This window comes from Diprion similis, chromosome 10 (genome assembly GCF_021155765.1).
Source record: "Diprion similis isolate iyDipSimi1 chromosome 10, iyDipSimi1.1, whole genome shotgun sequence".
Lineage (NCBI taxonomy): Eukaryota > Metazoa > Arthropoda > Insecta > Hymenoptera > Diprionidae > Diprion > Diprion similis.
In genome coordinates, this window is record NC_060114.1 from 16,128,234 (window position 1) to 16,144,337 (window position 16,104).

Genomic DNA, 16,104 nt, shown 5'->3' on the forward strand with positions numbered 1-16,104 from the left:
AGTGTGCAGGTCGCGATACATAATTCAAACGCACTAAACTATACATATACATATAAATATAAGATTGTAAATAATATTGATGAATATTTTAATTCAAACTAACTGTAATAATTGATTGATTATTAAATAATAATGATAACAATAACAATAACAACAACAACAACAACAACAACAATAATAATAATAATAATATCAATATTAATATTAATAATAATCAAGAACAAATCTGATAATATTTATATTATATCCTGTATATTGAAATAATTATATACGTATACTACTGCATCTGCTGCGCCTATGCAGTAGTCTTTGTATAGACTCGTTATATATATACGTACGCCACAAGCTCTCTTGTATATGTATTATATAATAGGTATATAGTATTGTACGATCAGTTCTTATATAGTAATTATCTATAATAGTAATAATGTAATATGTTTCCAAAATTTTATTCAAATATTGGATTTGTATAATATTTCTATACCGGCACAATATGTATATATCATACACACAACACATATTATAAATATGTGTATTATATACATATACATATTAGTGTGATGATTACATGAATATATGTGTATGTGTATACACACATGTATATACATATATAAATATACGCAATAAATTGTCGACTTCAATATACCTTACCGTTTTAACGCTTAATCAAATATCTCGCGAATATCATACCTGTAAATTTTTTTTTAAAAGCTCCCAGCTTGATTGTTTAGAAAATTTATAAAATATTAACTATTCACGGATTTTAACGTCATCATTCACATGGCAGAATTAATTAGTTAATTGTAAACAAATAAATTCTCAATTGTTCTAAATGATGCTATTCGGTCAATTTGTTAATTTTCGTGGATTTATTAATTTTTCCAGCTTGATTGTTATGAAAATGGAGAATATTATCTGTTTACGAATTTTAACGTTATCAATGACGCGAGAAAATTCATTAGTTAATTACAAACAAATAAATCTTCAGCTTTAGAAATTATGTTGCTCGGTCGATTGATTAATTTTCATAATAGTTTTTTATACCAGACGCAAATTTCCGCGGTCGGTAATTGTTCATTGAAAGATCAGGCTGATCTTTGCTAGTTTTACCTTCTATCGATAAAACAGATAATGATCGCTCACCCTACGCTACAAGTAATACAAAGCACCACGCGTATGGTAAGCGGCTTTAGCCGTACGAATGAAAAGCTTCGTATTCAAACCGTCAATGCGTCCGTTCAGAAAAGGAAACGTAAAGTGTAGCAAGTGCGAATCAGATACAGTATTTCGAACGGACGCCAGGAAAATATGCCGCCGAAGTATAAACCGGTAAATAATACCGCACCATACAATTTTTACTTTATCAATTAAACTGCTCAACTCTCGGGTTTAACTTCCACAATGTTCTTGCATGACTAATTTTCGTGTATTTACTTATTGTCAACGTGTTTTGAAATTTGAGGTTAGGTCGAGTTGACAAAATCCACTGCTGTGTCTACCGTGCTGGCACTCACACGATAAAGTAGAGTGCAAACAGCGCCGGCAATGCAGTATCGATTCGTTATGAGGGCGAAGTTAGTAACGATAACGTAACGAAACAAGAGGGAGAAATTCACTATTGTGCAATTTCAAAATGACTTTCAAGAAACTGGCTTTACAGAATATGACTATGTTTTGTTTATTATAGTTTACTACATTTCAAACAAAGTTGCGAAGTAACGATTTGTCCTAAACGTGCATTGTCACAGTATCATTACTAACTTACAATTAATGCTCATGATTCATTCGAGTTAATCCCGGTTTCGAATCAAATCGAAATGTTAGTTCAATCAGACTCAACTTTATAAACGTCATATCGGTCGACCACGAATCAATTGTAATCCTACTTATATTGATACAATATGATTCGTTACGAATGTTTCCTTGGATAAATGTCATCTAGTCGCAAAAAATGAACTCCTCCAAGAGAGTTGTATTTGATTATTGAAGTAGTTTTTTTTTTAATCATACTTCCAATGATACAGTAACTTAATTTAACAACGTGAATGCTTCACAATTTGCAAAAAGTTTTCTATCATTGATCTTCGTACAATGTGCCTAGAGCAATCAAGTGCTCAACCGATCATTTTGTTGCCATATTGCTTATTGCTAGCAACGTTGGTAGCTACAGCCAGAAAGTTGAATCCCAGTACATAAATGATAGATTTACGTAAACCGTCGAGTGTATGTCTGGAATCAAACCCAATGTAATAAATTACGTACCTTATATGTTTTACAAAAAACTACACATCATGCAGGGTGGAAGGACCTTTCCTCTGAAAAATAAACCGACCTCATTACCGCCTCAAACGTTGAACAGCATCCCGGGCGCCGAATCTGCATCGACACCTTCTACTTCCAATAGCTTGGATCGCGAAGCTGAAGATAAATTTGAGGTGGAACTATGCTGGTGCATTCAGCAGCTCCAGTCAGCTCTGGATTCGGGGAAGCTGACCGAAAAACAGATACTGGATACCAGCAAGACGTTGAACGTGTTAAAGAGCAATACAGCACCTTTGATCAAAAAAAGACAATTCATGCGGACTACGTTCGGCGATTATAGAACTAAAATGGCTAACGAACAGAAAAAACTTGGAAAAACTGCCACACAAGTTAAATTTACACCCTCGCCCAACGATAACAAGAAATCGATTTTTCTCAGAAAGGCCGCAGCCACGGATGCTCATCCGAAACCGTTAGAAACTGCGAACACTACCGGCTTCCGAATATTATCATCAGATAATTCATTCAAATTCAACTTCAGCAATCCTCAAGTGTAAATTTATTACGAAACTGAATTAGGTGTAAGCATTTTCTCAACATGTATAATAAACCGTATTTATATTCTGTACATTATGCCTGATTTTCACTCGTTTAACCAAAAACTTAAAATTTTCATACAATTCAACATCACAAAATATTTCCAGAAAATTCTATTAAATATTTCGGTTTTACGGCTTCTAAGTAAAGTTCGTGAATCGGAAACTGTGGCAGAAACCAGTCAAAATTTTATTCAAACATTTCCACCCATTCATTACGTGATCCAGCCGATACATGGCAGAGATTGTCAATTGTGAGTACCATCATCGAAATTAAAGTGCGTCTAACGTTGTCTGAGGATAAATATGGAAGTGAAAAATCGTTCATGAGGTCTCCGGATATTACGGGGTAGGATCATTTAGTAATAATTCAAGTTAGTAACGATAAGACGTCGAGCGTCAATGGTACGGTGCCTGTCGCGGTCTCCGACTTCCCATTCTGCCTTGACGAAAACAAAGTGTTCTTGTGCACGCGATTCACTGCCAGGCTCCGGCTACAACTCGCGATTCCGAAGTTCCTCGATTTACCCTTCTTGTCTTACGGATAGCAGAGCAATCGCCTTGCGTGGCGAGCGTACCGTACGTGATAAATCGATTTTCCCCAAGCTTATATTTAGGGGCTGCATTACAGCTCCGAGTCACAGTTCCCACAGAATGCTTGGAGCCAGCACTTATCCTCGACGAGGACGCTACGGCCTCGCCACAGCTCCTACGCCATCCACAGGAGCCTCGAATACCTTTCTAGTCCGCCCAAGGCTACCGCTGAGGTCCTACTCGAGGCCGAAAACCACCGGCAATCTTTTGAGCGGCGACGTAGCCGGTTATGGACGATCTAAAAGACTGAAATCGAGGTAATGGAAAGGAACATCTCGTCAACTGTGGTCCCTTTTTTATTTTTATCATACGTGTGTTCTCAATGCCTTTTCTCAGTATCTGAAAAAACTTTTTAAGCGATGTAAGGTGATATATTGAAAGCAGGAAACAGCGGTTACATTAGTATAATTATCACTGCGTCAATATCAAGAGAAAAATTTATTACAGAAAATTGAACGGGTACCAGAAGGTAGAACCTACGAAGAAGAAGGCGCCCGATTATACCGATTTTGCGTACCGAGAAGCGGTTTCCAAGCTGAAATATTTATTGGCAGAGTCCTACACACCGAGAGTAACTCCTAGGTACAACTATGATGTAATTCCTAGCGATCTATCCAAGGAATCGGAATCAGAATATACATAATTCATGCAATTTTTCTCCATTTGTTATATGGCTATAAACAATTAACGTTGTTAGGAAACTGTTGCACGGTGGCGGAAGATACAATGCTGACAGTAATCCTAAGATAAATATCGAGTCTGGAGAAGACACAGATGATCGGAGCCTGGCCAGTGAAGTATCACAGACAAAAGCGTCTACTGGGATGTTGGGAAATCTCCCGCCTCGTTCGAGTCCGTATTTACCTCGTCAGAAGAATTCCCAACTATCACGAGGCTGCAGTAACTTGGCTCTGCTCTCCAAAGATCCTCAATCCGCACCACCGGAATTAATGTCTTTCATAGAACGTCAGGAGGAGTACATCGAGCAGCTGGAAAGAGAGTCGCAGTACTGCAGAGACGAGTTGACGAATTTACTAGGCAAAGTTCGAGAGGTAGGATATACAAAGACGAAATTTAATATGCGAGACTACGGATATTAGAGTTTTTATATTCCCAAAAGCAGTCTGTTGTGAATTTTATCTGTCCTAAAATGATTGCATTTTCAGGTCGTCGCGGAGAACGAAACACTCCAGGACAAAAATAAGAATGGGTTTCTGAAGTCTGTTATTGAGGACTACAATAATTCAGAGGAAGAAAACCGGGAACCAAACGAGGAGTCATTCTCTCGTGGTAACACCCTTGAAATCGGTAAAGGCAAGCGTGTCAAGCTCCACAAGATCCTGGAGGGACCGAGCATAGTATTTGAGTCACGGATCAGCGAGCTCGAAGCTCAGCTTACGCAAGCTCGGGTGGAGCTGCGTAAAGCACAGGAAGAGAACCAAGCGAACTTGAGAAGGCTTTCGGAGAGCGGCGGGGCCGAGGGTGGACCGGAGGTGAAAGCTCAGCTGGAACGGGTCCTTCGAGACAAGCGGGAAGTCGAGATGAAGGCGGAGGAGCTTCAGAGGACCCTCTCGTCGGTGCGAGACAGGGAAGCCGACACGGCGCACAAGGCCAAAAGGACTTTGGACCTTCTCGAACAAGCTCAGTTTGAAAAAACTCAAGCCGAAGCGGAGATGCGAAGGCTTAAGGACGAGCTCGACAGGCAGCACGACAGGCTCAGGGAAGCCACACAGGAGGCCAACCGACGTGTAGCCGAGGAGAGACATCAGATCGAACGCAGGTACAGCCAACAGGTTGAACAGCTTTCCGCTGACGCTGCCTCTCACTGGGACGTCGCCAGCAAGTCCCAATTAGAGGCTGAGAAACAACGTAGGGAGATCGGAGACCTCAGGAGGGAACTGGCACAGAAACAGTCCCTCGTTGACGAACTGAAGAAGGAACTTCAGAGCAAAATATGTAAGTTAAGTACAACAGCTATTCCGCCATTTTCCGCAGAGAGTGGAGTATTGGAATCCAGCAAGTCACGGCTGAGCACTGTCCATGCTGGACACTCCAGTAGTGGCGAAAGTATTTTGAGGAATGATTAAACTCATGTCCTCTGACGTGTTGTTTCCTCGATTTCCAGCCGCCATGCAAAGCGACTTGAGCCAAGCAGTGGCTGAAAAGGACGCCGCTGAGCAGGAAATATCCGCTGCGAAGTTAGCCGCCGAAAGGGCGGACAGACAGGCTCGACAGGAGCAGAGTCGTCTCCAATCCGAGATAAATTCGTACAAGCAAAGACTGGAGAGAGCAGACGCTGACCTGGTCCACTGTCGGCGTGAAAATTTAAGACTTTCCGAGCAGATTGCATCGCTGGAGAAAGAGGTAAAGAATTGCGTTTGCACGTCGGCGAGATGATGGGTAGAAAATTCACAGCACAAAGTGGACAGTGATTCAAAGTTCACGTTTGTTTCAGGTGAACCTGAGCAAGATGGTGAAAGAGGAGGAGCATCGTACTCCTGCGGGTGTTACTCCGAGAGATAGAGGAGTAGATAACGACAAGGAGTTGGCATCGATGATAATGGACATAGAAACGAAGCATGGTGAGAATTTGATTTGTACGTGCCTGTGTTAGGTATACTGTCTTCTCTCTAGCGTTACGTGTACGTGTGTGATGAACAAATAGTATCAATATCCTATATAATACATAATCGCATGTTCAGTCGGCATCTGTGTGAGAAATCGGCACCATATTTGGCAATATGCCTAGCATGGGCAGGACGACGACGCGTTAGCCAATTTATTTCGAATTCATTTATCATGGAATTGAATTTCTTAGCTACAACGGTCGCTGGCCTAGAAGATGCCCTGGCTAATCAGGCTTCTGTTGTCTCTCAACTATCACTCGAGTGCCAATCTCTCACACAGCGGCTAGAAGCCAACAGCGTGAAACACAAGTATAAATCAACATTCGACTATCGTTATTTTTCTCCATTTTATCTCTTTTTCTTCTTCTTTAGTTTCTCTTATTGCCATTTTTCACTGGGTTATCGTAGATTCTGCACTTCGTCAATGGGCGTTATAACTTGTATTTGAATATCGACCCGTGCGACAGTCGTAATCATTTCATGGTGTACCAACTCGGGGCTATATTCTGTGTTGACAGAGGGAATCGTTCAGAGCGATGAAGGAGCCATTGCCATGACCGCTTCGCCTCCCCCAACCAAGAAACGCACTGTTAAGGTCGATCTCAAAGTTAAAGTTGTTCCTAAAAAGAAGTCAGGTCGTTCAGATACCTCCAAGACGCCTCTATCAGCACAGTAATAGCACGTATCAAAGATTTGAATGCAAAACGATTATATACTTTGGATCGTCATTTAATTGTAAGATACGATTAATAATAACGTTAACAATTCGTTTCCTATTCGTAACTGAAGGAAAAAGAACAAACGGATAAATTCTGATACAGAAAATTCTCACTGTTTTATTCAGGGAAGAAATGGCCAGCCTACAAGACAACCTAAAGTATCTAACATTCCAAATACAAGACTCACTAGTCCATCAAACCGGTAATACGTCATTCGTCTATACATGATATACACTTCTTAGAATTATAGAGCAAAAAACTTATTCACGATCTTGGTGATTAATTGAAATATATTCATGCAGAACATCCAGCTAAACCCGCGAACGTCGGGTCTGCGGAAGATCATTCAACCTACAATGAACCACGCCAGAACAGCAGAATGGCAACAGCCCAAGATCCGCGGCTACAATATTCACAAAAACCAGACGAAACCTACGACACGACGGAAGGAGCGAAATCGACGAGCGGCCCCAATGGCGCATTGACCAAATCGAGCGTCGACGATTCGTACACAATGAGGACGACGGAAGATCAGAAGCAGGATGTCCAAGAAAATCAAGTAGCTTATCCGCAGGATAACGAGAATGTAAGAAAAGATTACGATCCTCAGCGTACGGATCAAGATTACGCGGTTAAAGCTCCAACGGAATCCGAAGATCAGCGCAATGAAAGATTGCAATACAACGTCGCGAATGACTCCAAACAATCGCATGGCCGGCCTGAGGTACAGGCAGAGAACAATTACGAGGCAGAAAACGCGGAATTGGACTATAAAATGGAAAACTATGGCACAGACAATCAGATGAACTACGACCCCCAATACACAGATCAATCCTACGACCAGTACAACATGCAGGAGTACGGTCAGGACCAATACGGTCAACCGGGTGAGCACGATTACCAAGAGGGCGAGACGGCAGCCGAGGGGCAATATGAAGGTGGAGATGCGTATCAAAATATGCAGTACGAGCAGGAGTACGACCAGAATTACGCTGCTGGCTATGACGGGAGCATTGAGCAGAGTTCTGTGCAGCCCGAGAATTATGGAGAACCGCAGGGCGAAGCTGCTCCTGCATTCGACGAGTCCGGGCCGACGGCCAACGTCGCAGAACAATAAGTATAACGTACAGTACGAGGTGATCTGTGTAATTTATTTGTAAAATTTTCACTCTCCACTTAAATACTGTAAACTTGGTTTGGATATATCCGATTCATTCCACGTGTGGACTCACGTAAGAAGTATATTATGGCAATGACTTACATCGTGCATTCGTAGGGCGATATTAAGTAGCAATAGGTGTAGTGAAAGGGGTGTAATTGATGTATCAGTTTATTGTTGGATAATAAATTATGCTATGAGGGATTATAAATGCAACAGAAACAACACTGGCCGTTTAACGTGATCAAACAATCAGAATTCTGCAGCTAGTTTTTATAATTATGACTTGTTTATAGCACTACTTTTGGGGGTACATATGTACTATGATCTGTAGAAAGAAGCATAGAACCCGGTTGGTAAATTTCATTTATTTCATGCACCTGACCTGATGATCGATGAAGACTCCAGAACTCTGACTGCCTTAGATGGCGTAAATTACTCGCTGGAGAAGACCGATGGAAGTGATACCAATGGTATCCAGAAATTTTCGAATCTCTTCTCTTTTTCACGCAAATATTTCAAGACACCATCTCACCTCGGTGTACAAATAACACAACAATGGATTTTACAAGTACGTATTTTAATATTATTATGAAAGAAAAAATCATAAAGCACAGAGGCTGAGAGAGGTTACATATTACAGGTACATCAGTTACAAAATCGAATACATTTTACGTAGCAGGTGGCTCTTATGCTGTACGACACTTAATTATCTACCAATATATTCCCTTCCGATAGATAAATCTAGTTGAACGTTTATATAGTACATTATATACAAATATATAATATACATATATAACTCTGAAATTTATTTATTTCACGTTATTGTGCAAAAATACAAAAATAGTAAAATCGACGGAAAATATAATTGGCTTTCACTCTACGTAATTATATATAAATTATACATGTATATCTATATAATAGATATATTATATGTATATTATATATACACATGCATACTTCTTTCTCTTTAATACCACAGATAGAATTATCATACGCAATTAGTACTACAACCTTCCACGTCTTTCACCCTCTCTCTTTTTCTCTGTCACCGACTATAATATTTATTATAATTAATACTAAATAAAAAATGATAAATCAACAGCGACTCGACATGGACACATACGAAAAATGAAAGAGTCGAATTTATCAGCACGATTAAATAAAAAAAAAATAAAAAATGATGTACTAAGTATGTGATGGATGCAGATTATCATCTTTCAAAAATATAAAGGTATTGAGCGTATCTCCTAATGAAAATCAGAGGATAGAAAAAAAATATTTGTCTTGTCCGTGCAATCAATTTTGTTAATACCATAGGTGATAATATAAGTATGTAAAATTAACATAGATACTGTGATAAGGTAGTCATAGCATTATTTTTTGGTTTTTAACTTGTCTGCTTTTTTCTGTTTTCATGCATATACGAAACTCCAGTATTCTACATATTTATTTCCAAATGGTATTGCCAAGAGCAAACGTGAAAGACCACCACATTCCGCTCAACAGGTAAAATTGGACAACACTTATCAGGTAAGAACAAGAAATTTTTGGTTTTTCTTCTTCACTAATCTGATATACCAAGAAACTAATGGTGAAAAATTTTGGAAGCGTCGTCCTAGATTAAAAAAAAAAAAAAAAAAAAACCTCACGAACAGATCATTTATTTTACCAATAAGATCATTGGTACGCGGGGAAATGTGGCATAACAGAAGGACTCTGTTTCTTATATTTCTAAAGATGTATTTTATAGTTTTTTTTTTTTTTGGCATTGTCTCATTAAATATGATAACGATTGAAATTGGAATAAAATACATCCTGCATTTGGTTGTTCGCTTAAATCTAAAAATATTGTTTCTTGTGGCGACATTACGATACGTGTAGTGGTAAAAAAGATAAATTTCCATTCGGACATTATACGGCTTACCTAATAGTAAATATATTATAAGAATTTGCAGAGAATGTTAGGTATATCATCTTTTCCTCGTTACACCAAAAACCGAGAAAAAAATGTTATCACGATTACATAGTTACTATATGAAAGGAAATTGTTCGGCTGATAGTTTGATAAGATTTGGTGAAAAAAATCTTGGTCAACATAATTCAATCGAACTTTTTTATCACTTGCTGTAATAAATACTCTATAAATTTAACACATGGTATAGCCAACCTTTCAATGCTCTGACCCATGGCGAAATTTATGACATCTTTTTGTTTCTCCATTTTTTTAAATTCAATTTTCACCATTTACAGTCCTTTCCGGAGCTGCTAACCTGAAACAAAAATAACGGTTTGTTATCTGTATTCAATTAAGATCACAGTCAATATCACCGGCAACTTCCTCGTGATTATAATTCTACTCACTGATGAATGGTTACAAAATCCTCGGCTAATATACTCGAAGTATCTAGCGGAGTTAGAAACGCAAACTGTTGTGCTGGGTGATTTCTCGTATGATCTAGCAGAATGTCCATAATAGTCCGTCGATTGACCGTGTCCTGTAAATTATTTATACAACAATTTATCACGTTTGTAATTAGCAATTTTTCTAATAGAATTAATCAATTTCTTACCATGAACACATCGAACTCATCGAGAAAGTAAAATGGCAGTTTAACGCACTCCCACAATGCCAAGATGAATGCTACAGTTGAGTATGACCGTTCACCTCCCGATAGTGATCTAGCATCATTGGTTGTCCTCTTGGCGCTGCCTGCAGGGTTGACTTCAAGAGCCAACAGTCGGTTTTGATGATCGATTGTAAGACTACCCTGTGTAAACAATCTTACTTATTATCAAGTACGTTGACTTAAGAAGTGGGGATGTGCAATGGAGGAAAGTGTATACCTTGTATTGTCGTACAGCTAGAATGCTTTGGAATGACTGGCGTACTTTAATTCCAATCTGTTTTTTCATTTCCTGATATACGCGTCTTCGTCCCTCTAATCGTTTCAAGTGTTCCTGTTGATTGTACGCGTGATTTTAATAGTTTATTGCATGAATATTGACAGGTTGACAAATAATTTCAGAAAACGTTGTGAAAGGTGAGAGATGACTTACATCGTTACTGATTTCCAAGGCAGAAGCAAATTCCGATACCTCTTCATACTTTTTCTTTTTTTCTTCTAATTCAGCAGTAATCTGGTCTAGAACACCAAACTGTCTCTCTGCCGTTTCAATAGTGACCCTTAATTCTTCTAGCTTCTCGTTGATTGTCTTTGCCGATCTACAACCACGAATAGGAGTCAAAGTTCAAGCAAAATTACCGAAGAGTCAGCATCGAAACAACTTTCAAATTTTCTATGAGCTGGCTCTACATATTTAACAAATGTATTGCATATGACAAGTCAGATTGTTTAGAAATTTGGATTGCACGCTGCTGGAAGTGCTTCTTCTACAATGAATGGTAAACCATTTTTGGATAATAACAATAATAGTCTCATTTTTCAAAAATCAAGGTTTAATTAGATACCTTCGTGTGTTAATTCTAGCAGAAAGTTTGGCAGCTTCTGCTACTGCTTTGCCAGTGACACGCTGCTGTATTTCAAGATCCGCGGTAAGTTTTTGTAGAGCTTGCTGAGCTTCTAACAATCTTCGTTCTCCGTACTGCGAATTCATACTCAACAATCCTAGCTCGTTCTCTTGTTCCCTTATCAATTTCTGTAACACCAAATTACTGTTCAACGAGTAGCTGATTACTTATTTGAAAACTGATCGTTAAATTATTGCATATGCTCAACCCGCATCTGTAGCAAAAATATTACCTGAATTGGTTCAAGCTTCATATCAAGGCAATACATGAGATCCCTACACCTCTTTACTGCCGTCTCAGATGATTCAACTTCTTTTTGTAATCCAGCCGTTTCCTGCTTCAGTTGCACGACTGTTTGCGAATCGTTTTCTACTAGTTGTATCAACTCGTTCATTTCCGTCGTCTGCAAAAACGATCAAATCAATACTTGTGGCCACTTTGTGCTACGAAAAGTACAACAATGTTGTCAAGAATAGACTGACCGCATAATATTTGTACTTGTACTATTGAATTGTGCAAATATCCTCAATATATACTCACGAATACAGCGATAGAATTAGATTCATCAATTTCACACTTGTCGTGAAGCTCGTTGATCTTTGTTTTTATTTTAGATTGACTTGAGCGAAGTCTGGAAATGTTTTTGTTAACTTGATCCAGATCGGTTCTAGCTTGGAGTAAATTCCCCTGGATCTGCTTGTGCTCGCCAAGTATTGTCGCTCTCTGTTCTTGAGCAAGGATTAGTTCCTCCTCAAAGGCTCTGTAGAGAGGGAAAACTCATTGACAATGTGATATTCCAATCTAGAAACTGTTTAGTAACCGAATGTATAGATATTAAAATCAAGAATACTTACTGAATAGCTTCTTTTGTCGACACTTGTAAATATTTTGCCTTCATTCCACGTCGTCCGCCATAGCTTCTGTAGTTTGGATCAGGATAGAACTCATCACCCTGCAGCGTTATGGCCTTTTTACAATTTCGAGGGACTGTACGTCTGTCGGACAACATTTCACTGGCCTTTTGGCTAGTCGGTATCAATAAAATACATTCAACCTCTCGTTGGTCTATTAAACAGTTAGCAACAACAGGATCGGATATCACCATCATATCCAATAGATTTTTGAATCCAGGCGCGCGTGTGCAATGCTGACTCACATCATGGATCTGCAAAGAGATTTTTGAAAAGTCCACTCTCAAAATGGCCCAATTTTATCTGAAAAAAGTAATTACAAGAAAGGCGCACACACACCTTGTGAAAAAATTTGCTGATAGAAATTTGTGGATTATGCTCATTCCCGAAGGTTTCTTTCATTATCTGACCCAATATCTTCGCATCCTGCATGTTATCCACGCAGAAAGAACGCAGCGTTGCAAAGCCAAGAAAATTTTCGATCGCTGCTGCCCATGATTGATCATTAACTTTTATATAAGCTCCTGCAATATCATAAGTGGTTAGCATTTGCGTGGAATGCTATCATTATTTGAAACAGAAAATAAAATTAGTACAAAGTACTCAAAGATGTGGAGAAACTGGTAAAAATCTTCAGCTTTTTCTGACTGATTGGCAAAAGAAATTCAATTCTTAGACCATTAACAATTGCGTATGAATCAATACATTGAACAACACATTTTGAAGACAGTGTGTAATCACCTAATGGACCACGCGGCATTTCTTTAAACCTTCCTCTGTCATATTCTTCTTTAATACGACGCAAAAGACGTGGCATATTGTGACCAAAAATTGTCACAGCATTATCAGATTCCTGCTTCAAAGCATTCAACTGTCGTTTCTTTTGTTCTGGAAGAAAATTTGGAAGACAAACTATTTTACACAAATGCTTCCAAAATAGTGAAACAACAAAGTAAGAACAAACTTAGGTATATGGATAAGATATTGAATAAAGTGTTACCACTTACTAATTATCGTGTCATTTTGGTCAAGCTGTTCTTTTAAAGCACGCTCTTCCTGAGTCAGGTGATTGTAATTGCTATTAAGATGTATTTGATCCGTCTGTTTCGTAAGCAACATTGCGTCAACTTCGGTCAATTGCTCTTCCAGTTTGGCCAATTCTTCCCTAACTCGGCGTTTCTCATTCTCAACTTGATTGCTGCCACTGTGGAAAAATATTTATGTTGCATTAGCTTTTTTTGCACACTTAAACAATTAAGCATGACTTTTCTTTCCTGACTTTAACGAGTGATCTGACTCCCGACGAATATGCAGAAATATCAGGTGGCAAAATTTATATCACTAAAGCGTTTTTCGTTTCTGCTTTAGATCCATTTCTGGTAACTTTTCAATGATTTTTGAGTATGGAAACAACATTGAATATATGTAAAATAATATTCTTACGCCTCCTGCCGCTGTATCTCTGCACGTAAAACGTTAATGTCCTGTTGCATCCGTTTCATTTTACTTTGTGCCAATACTAATTCCTTGTGCTTCGCAGAATGAGCTTCTTTCTTCGAGACAAGTTTTCGTTTTGCCGTTGCATATGCTTCTGAGCTGCCTGCAGCCTCATTTTTAATTTCCTGGATTTTCTCTCTGAATTCACTGAAGTTAATCGAAATAAATTTATTAAAACCCTAGTTTTGCATTTCAAATACAATCAGACAAACACGAAACAATAGAACCAAATGGAAAGAAACAAGTAGAACAAATAATGTATTGAGTAACTCACTCAATTTTTGCTTTTATCCTTTTCTCTTTGATCCCTTTTGTCTTTATTTCTTCTTTATGATTCTCCACATTGTTCTGCTGCTCTTCCAACCTCGTTTGAATCTGGCTAAGCTTATGTTCTTCTGCAATTGCCTAATTTTACAAAAAGAAACCTTCATGAAATTGTTTGGTATAAAAAATTCGATTATTCTTGGCAAGTACATTTGTAGAGTTTTGTTAAATAATTGTCTGTAACAGGATCAAATCAGAATTATATGAATTGTGCCGTAAGAAATATGGAGTACTAACAAGTGCCCAGTGCAGTTCACTGTTTAAGGCTTCACGTTGAGCACGATCTCCTTCGATTGACTCCAACTGTTGAACAGTTTTGTCGAGTTCATCGATTTCTTTTTTCGTGGCAATTAGATGCTGGAATAAATTATAAAAGTTCATAAATCAGTACGGCTTTTTGCAATATAATAAATCCAATTTACAAATACCTCTTTGCTCTCGTTTAATCGTTGTTTAGTCTCTTCACTTGCTACTTGGGCATTTTTATAATTACTTCCAATTTTCTCCAAATTGGTGGCCTTCATAAATAGCTGATATTTTTCTTTGGGTCCAGCAGTGACAAGAAATGTCCTCGAGACATCTTGATTCAGGATCGAAATAGGGTTATCGACTTGAATACTCATCTCTGCTATGATACGTTCCAGCTCGTCCTTCTTTGAGGATACTACTTCACCTGATTTTTTAATTGTCGCACAAATTAATTCACATGAATGGTGTGTACTTGAATTCTTTAAAAAAACAGTTCGATCACATCTAAAATTATCTATAACATATACAAAAAAACCACGATAAAATACCGTTTGAGTTTTTTATCTTATATCCGGGAGCAGATCCAATTGTACGTCTAACGACGATACTGTCACCATATATCTCCGGTTTATAAGCCATGGGTCCTTCATTGCAAAGAGTGATTTCGATGACCGCACTGTTCCTCCCTTTCTTGACAAAATCTAAAAGTACCATAACAGAATTGATGTAGGTTTCTTGACGTCTTACGATCGCAATAATGATGTGCATCTAAAATACCTTTGACAGAAGATCCTCTGCTCGTGGCATTAGCTTTTGCGCCAAGTCCTACGACCAAGGCCGTTAGAAGGGCACTCTTACCACTGCCGTTACGCCCAACGATAAAATTCACGTTCTTGTTGAGGAGTATTTCTAATGCATCGTGGCACATAAAATTTCTCACAAATATTCGCTTTATTTTCCCAGTAGCGGTCTGTAACAATTTCTGACAAGTTACGTAATTGCTGAACTGGACGTAAAAGAAACTTGAAAATTACGAAGTAAAGAAATGAAACAATAATAGGTTATTTTTCGAAGAATAACGAATCACACATACCGTGATATCTTCATCTGTCGACGAATTGGCTTGAGAAAGAGAACTTTTGGCAATTTTACTCGGATACTCATGCCGATCCGAGTTTTTCCGTTTTCTCCTTTGACTACTCATAATCTTTGAGATTGTTCGATAAAAACGGTCATCACACGCTCAGGAAGCCTTATCACGATTCAAAACCACCTAACTCGTCATCATGCCGGTTGACTCGCATCAACCATCAACTCGCGTGATACAGAGCATCAATAAACATCGCGATGGTATTGGTTGGATCCACGAGAAAGCGGCAATGAGCACTTTTGTCAATTCAAAATACCAAGCAAAACGCGAGGGGAGTTAAACGGCAATGACGTCACCGTAACTTAGCCTCTTTACTTCAGATGATTTTACTTCTCAGTTCCCGCGCTGCGTTCTAAAATCTGATTCAATTCATCCACATTCATGGACCCCAGAAGCTGATTATGATCGGCAGATGCGCAGCGAGAATTGTCTTTACGAACGCATCTTCCGTACCGATTCACTCGGTGAGTTAGTGATCTAGGTT

General features: G+C 38.6%; 3 protein-coding genes across 3 annotated transcripts; 2 read left to right on the forward strand and 1 right to left on the reverse strand.

Annotated features, from left to right (window-relative positions):
- The first annotated feature begins 1,231 nt into the window (after positions 1-1,231).
- Positions 1,232-2,890, forward strand: LOC124411914 (UPF0488 protein CG14286). Its single transcript, XM_046891452.1, has 2 exons — positions 1,232-1,329; positions 2,298-2,890. Exons 1-2 carry the CDS (start codon positions 1,309-1,311, stop codon positions 2,817-2,819), a joined length of 543 nt encoding a protein of 180 aa, XP_046747408.1. The 5' UTR covers positions 1,232-1,308; the 3' UTR covers positions 2,820-2,890.
- Positions 2,891-2,962: 72 nt separating this feature from the next.
- LOC124411871 (serologically defined colon cancer antigen 8-like) lies at positions 2,963-8,175 on the forward strand. The gene is made up of 9 exons (XM_046891379.1): positions 2,963-3,709; positions 3,900-4,034; positions 4,150-4,504; positions 4,619-5,408; positions 5,578-5,816; positions 5,908-6,034; positions 6,598-6,751; positions 6,924-7,000; positions 7,101-8,175. The coding sequence occupies exons 1-9, from the start codon at positions 3,261-3,263 to the stop codon at positions 7,913-7,915; spliced, it is 3,141 nt and encodes a 1,046-aa protein (XP_046747335.1). The 5' UTR covers positions 2,963-3,260; the 3' UTR covers positions 7,916-8,175.
- Positions 8,176-9,957: 1,782 nt separating this feature from the next.
- Positions 9,958-15,729, reverse strand: LOC124411869 (structural maintenance of chromosomes protein 6). Its single transcript, XM_046891375.1, has 19 exons — positions 15,563-15,729; positions 15,248-15,442; positions 15,019-15,171; positions 14,650-14,894; positions 14,459-14,578; positions 14,172-14,302; positions 13,844-14,044; positions 13,408-13,604; positions 13,142-13,288; positions 12,740-12,924; positions 12,344-12,654; positions 12,030-12,249; positions 11,722-11,892; positions 11,430-11,617; positions 11,018-11,183; positions 10,805-10,918; positions 10,531-10,728; positions 10,322-10,455; positions 9,958-10,230 (listed from the first exon to the last, which is right to left on the reverse strand). Exons 1-19 carry the CDS (start codon positions 15,672-15,674, stop codon positions 10,191-10,193), a joined length of 3,228 nt encoding a protein of 1,075 aa, XP_046747331.1. The 5' UTR covers positions 15,675-15,729; the 3' UTR covers positions 9,958-10,190.
- Between the last annotated feature and the right edge of the window lie 375 nt (positions 15,730-16,104).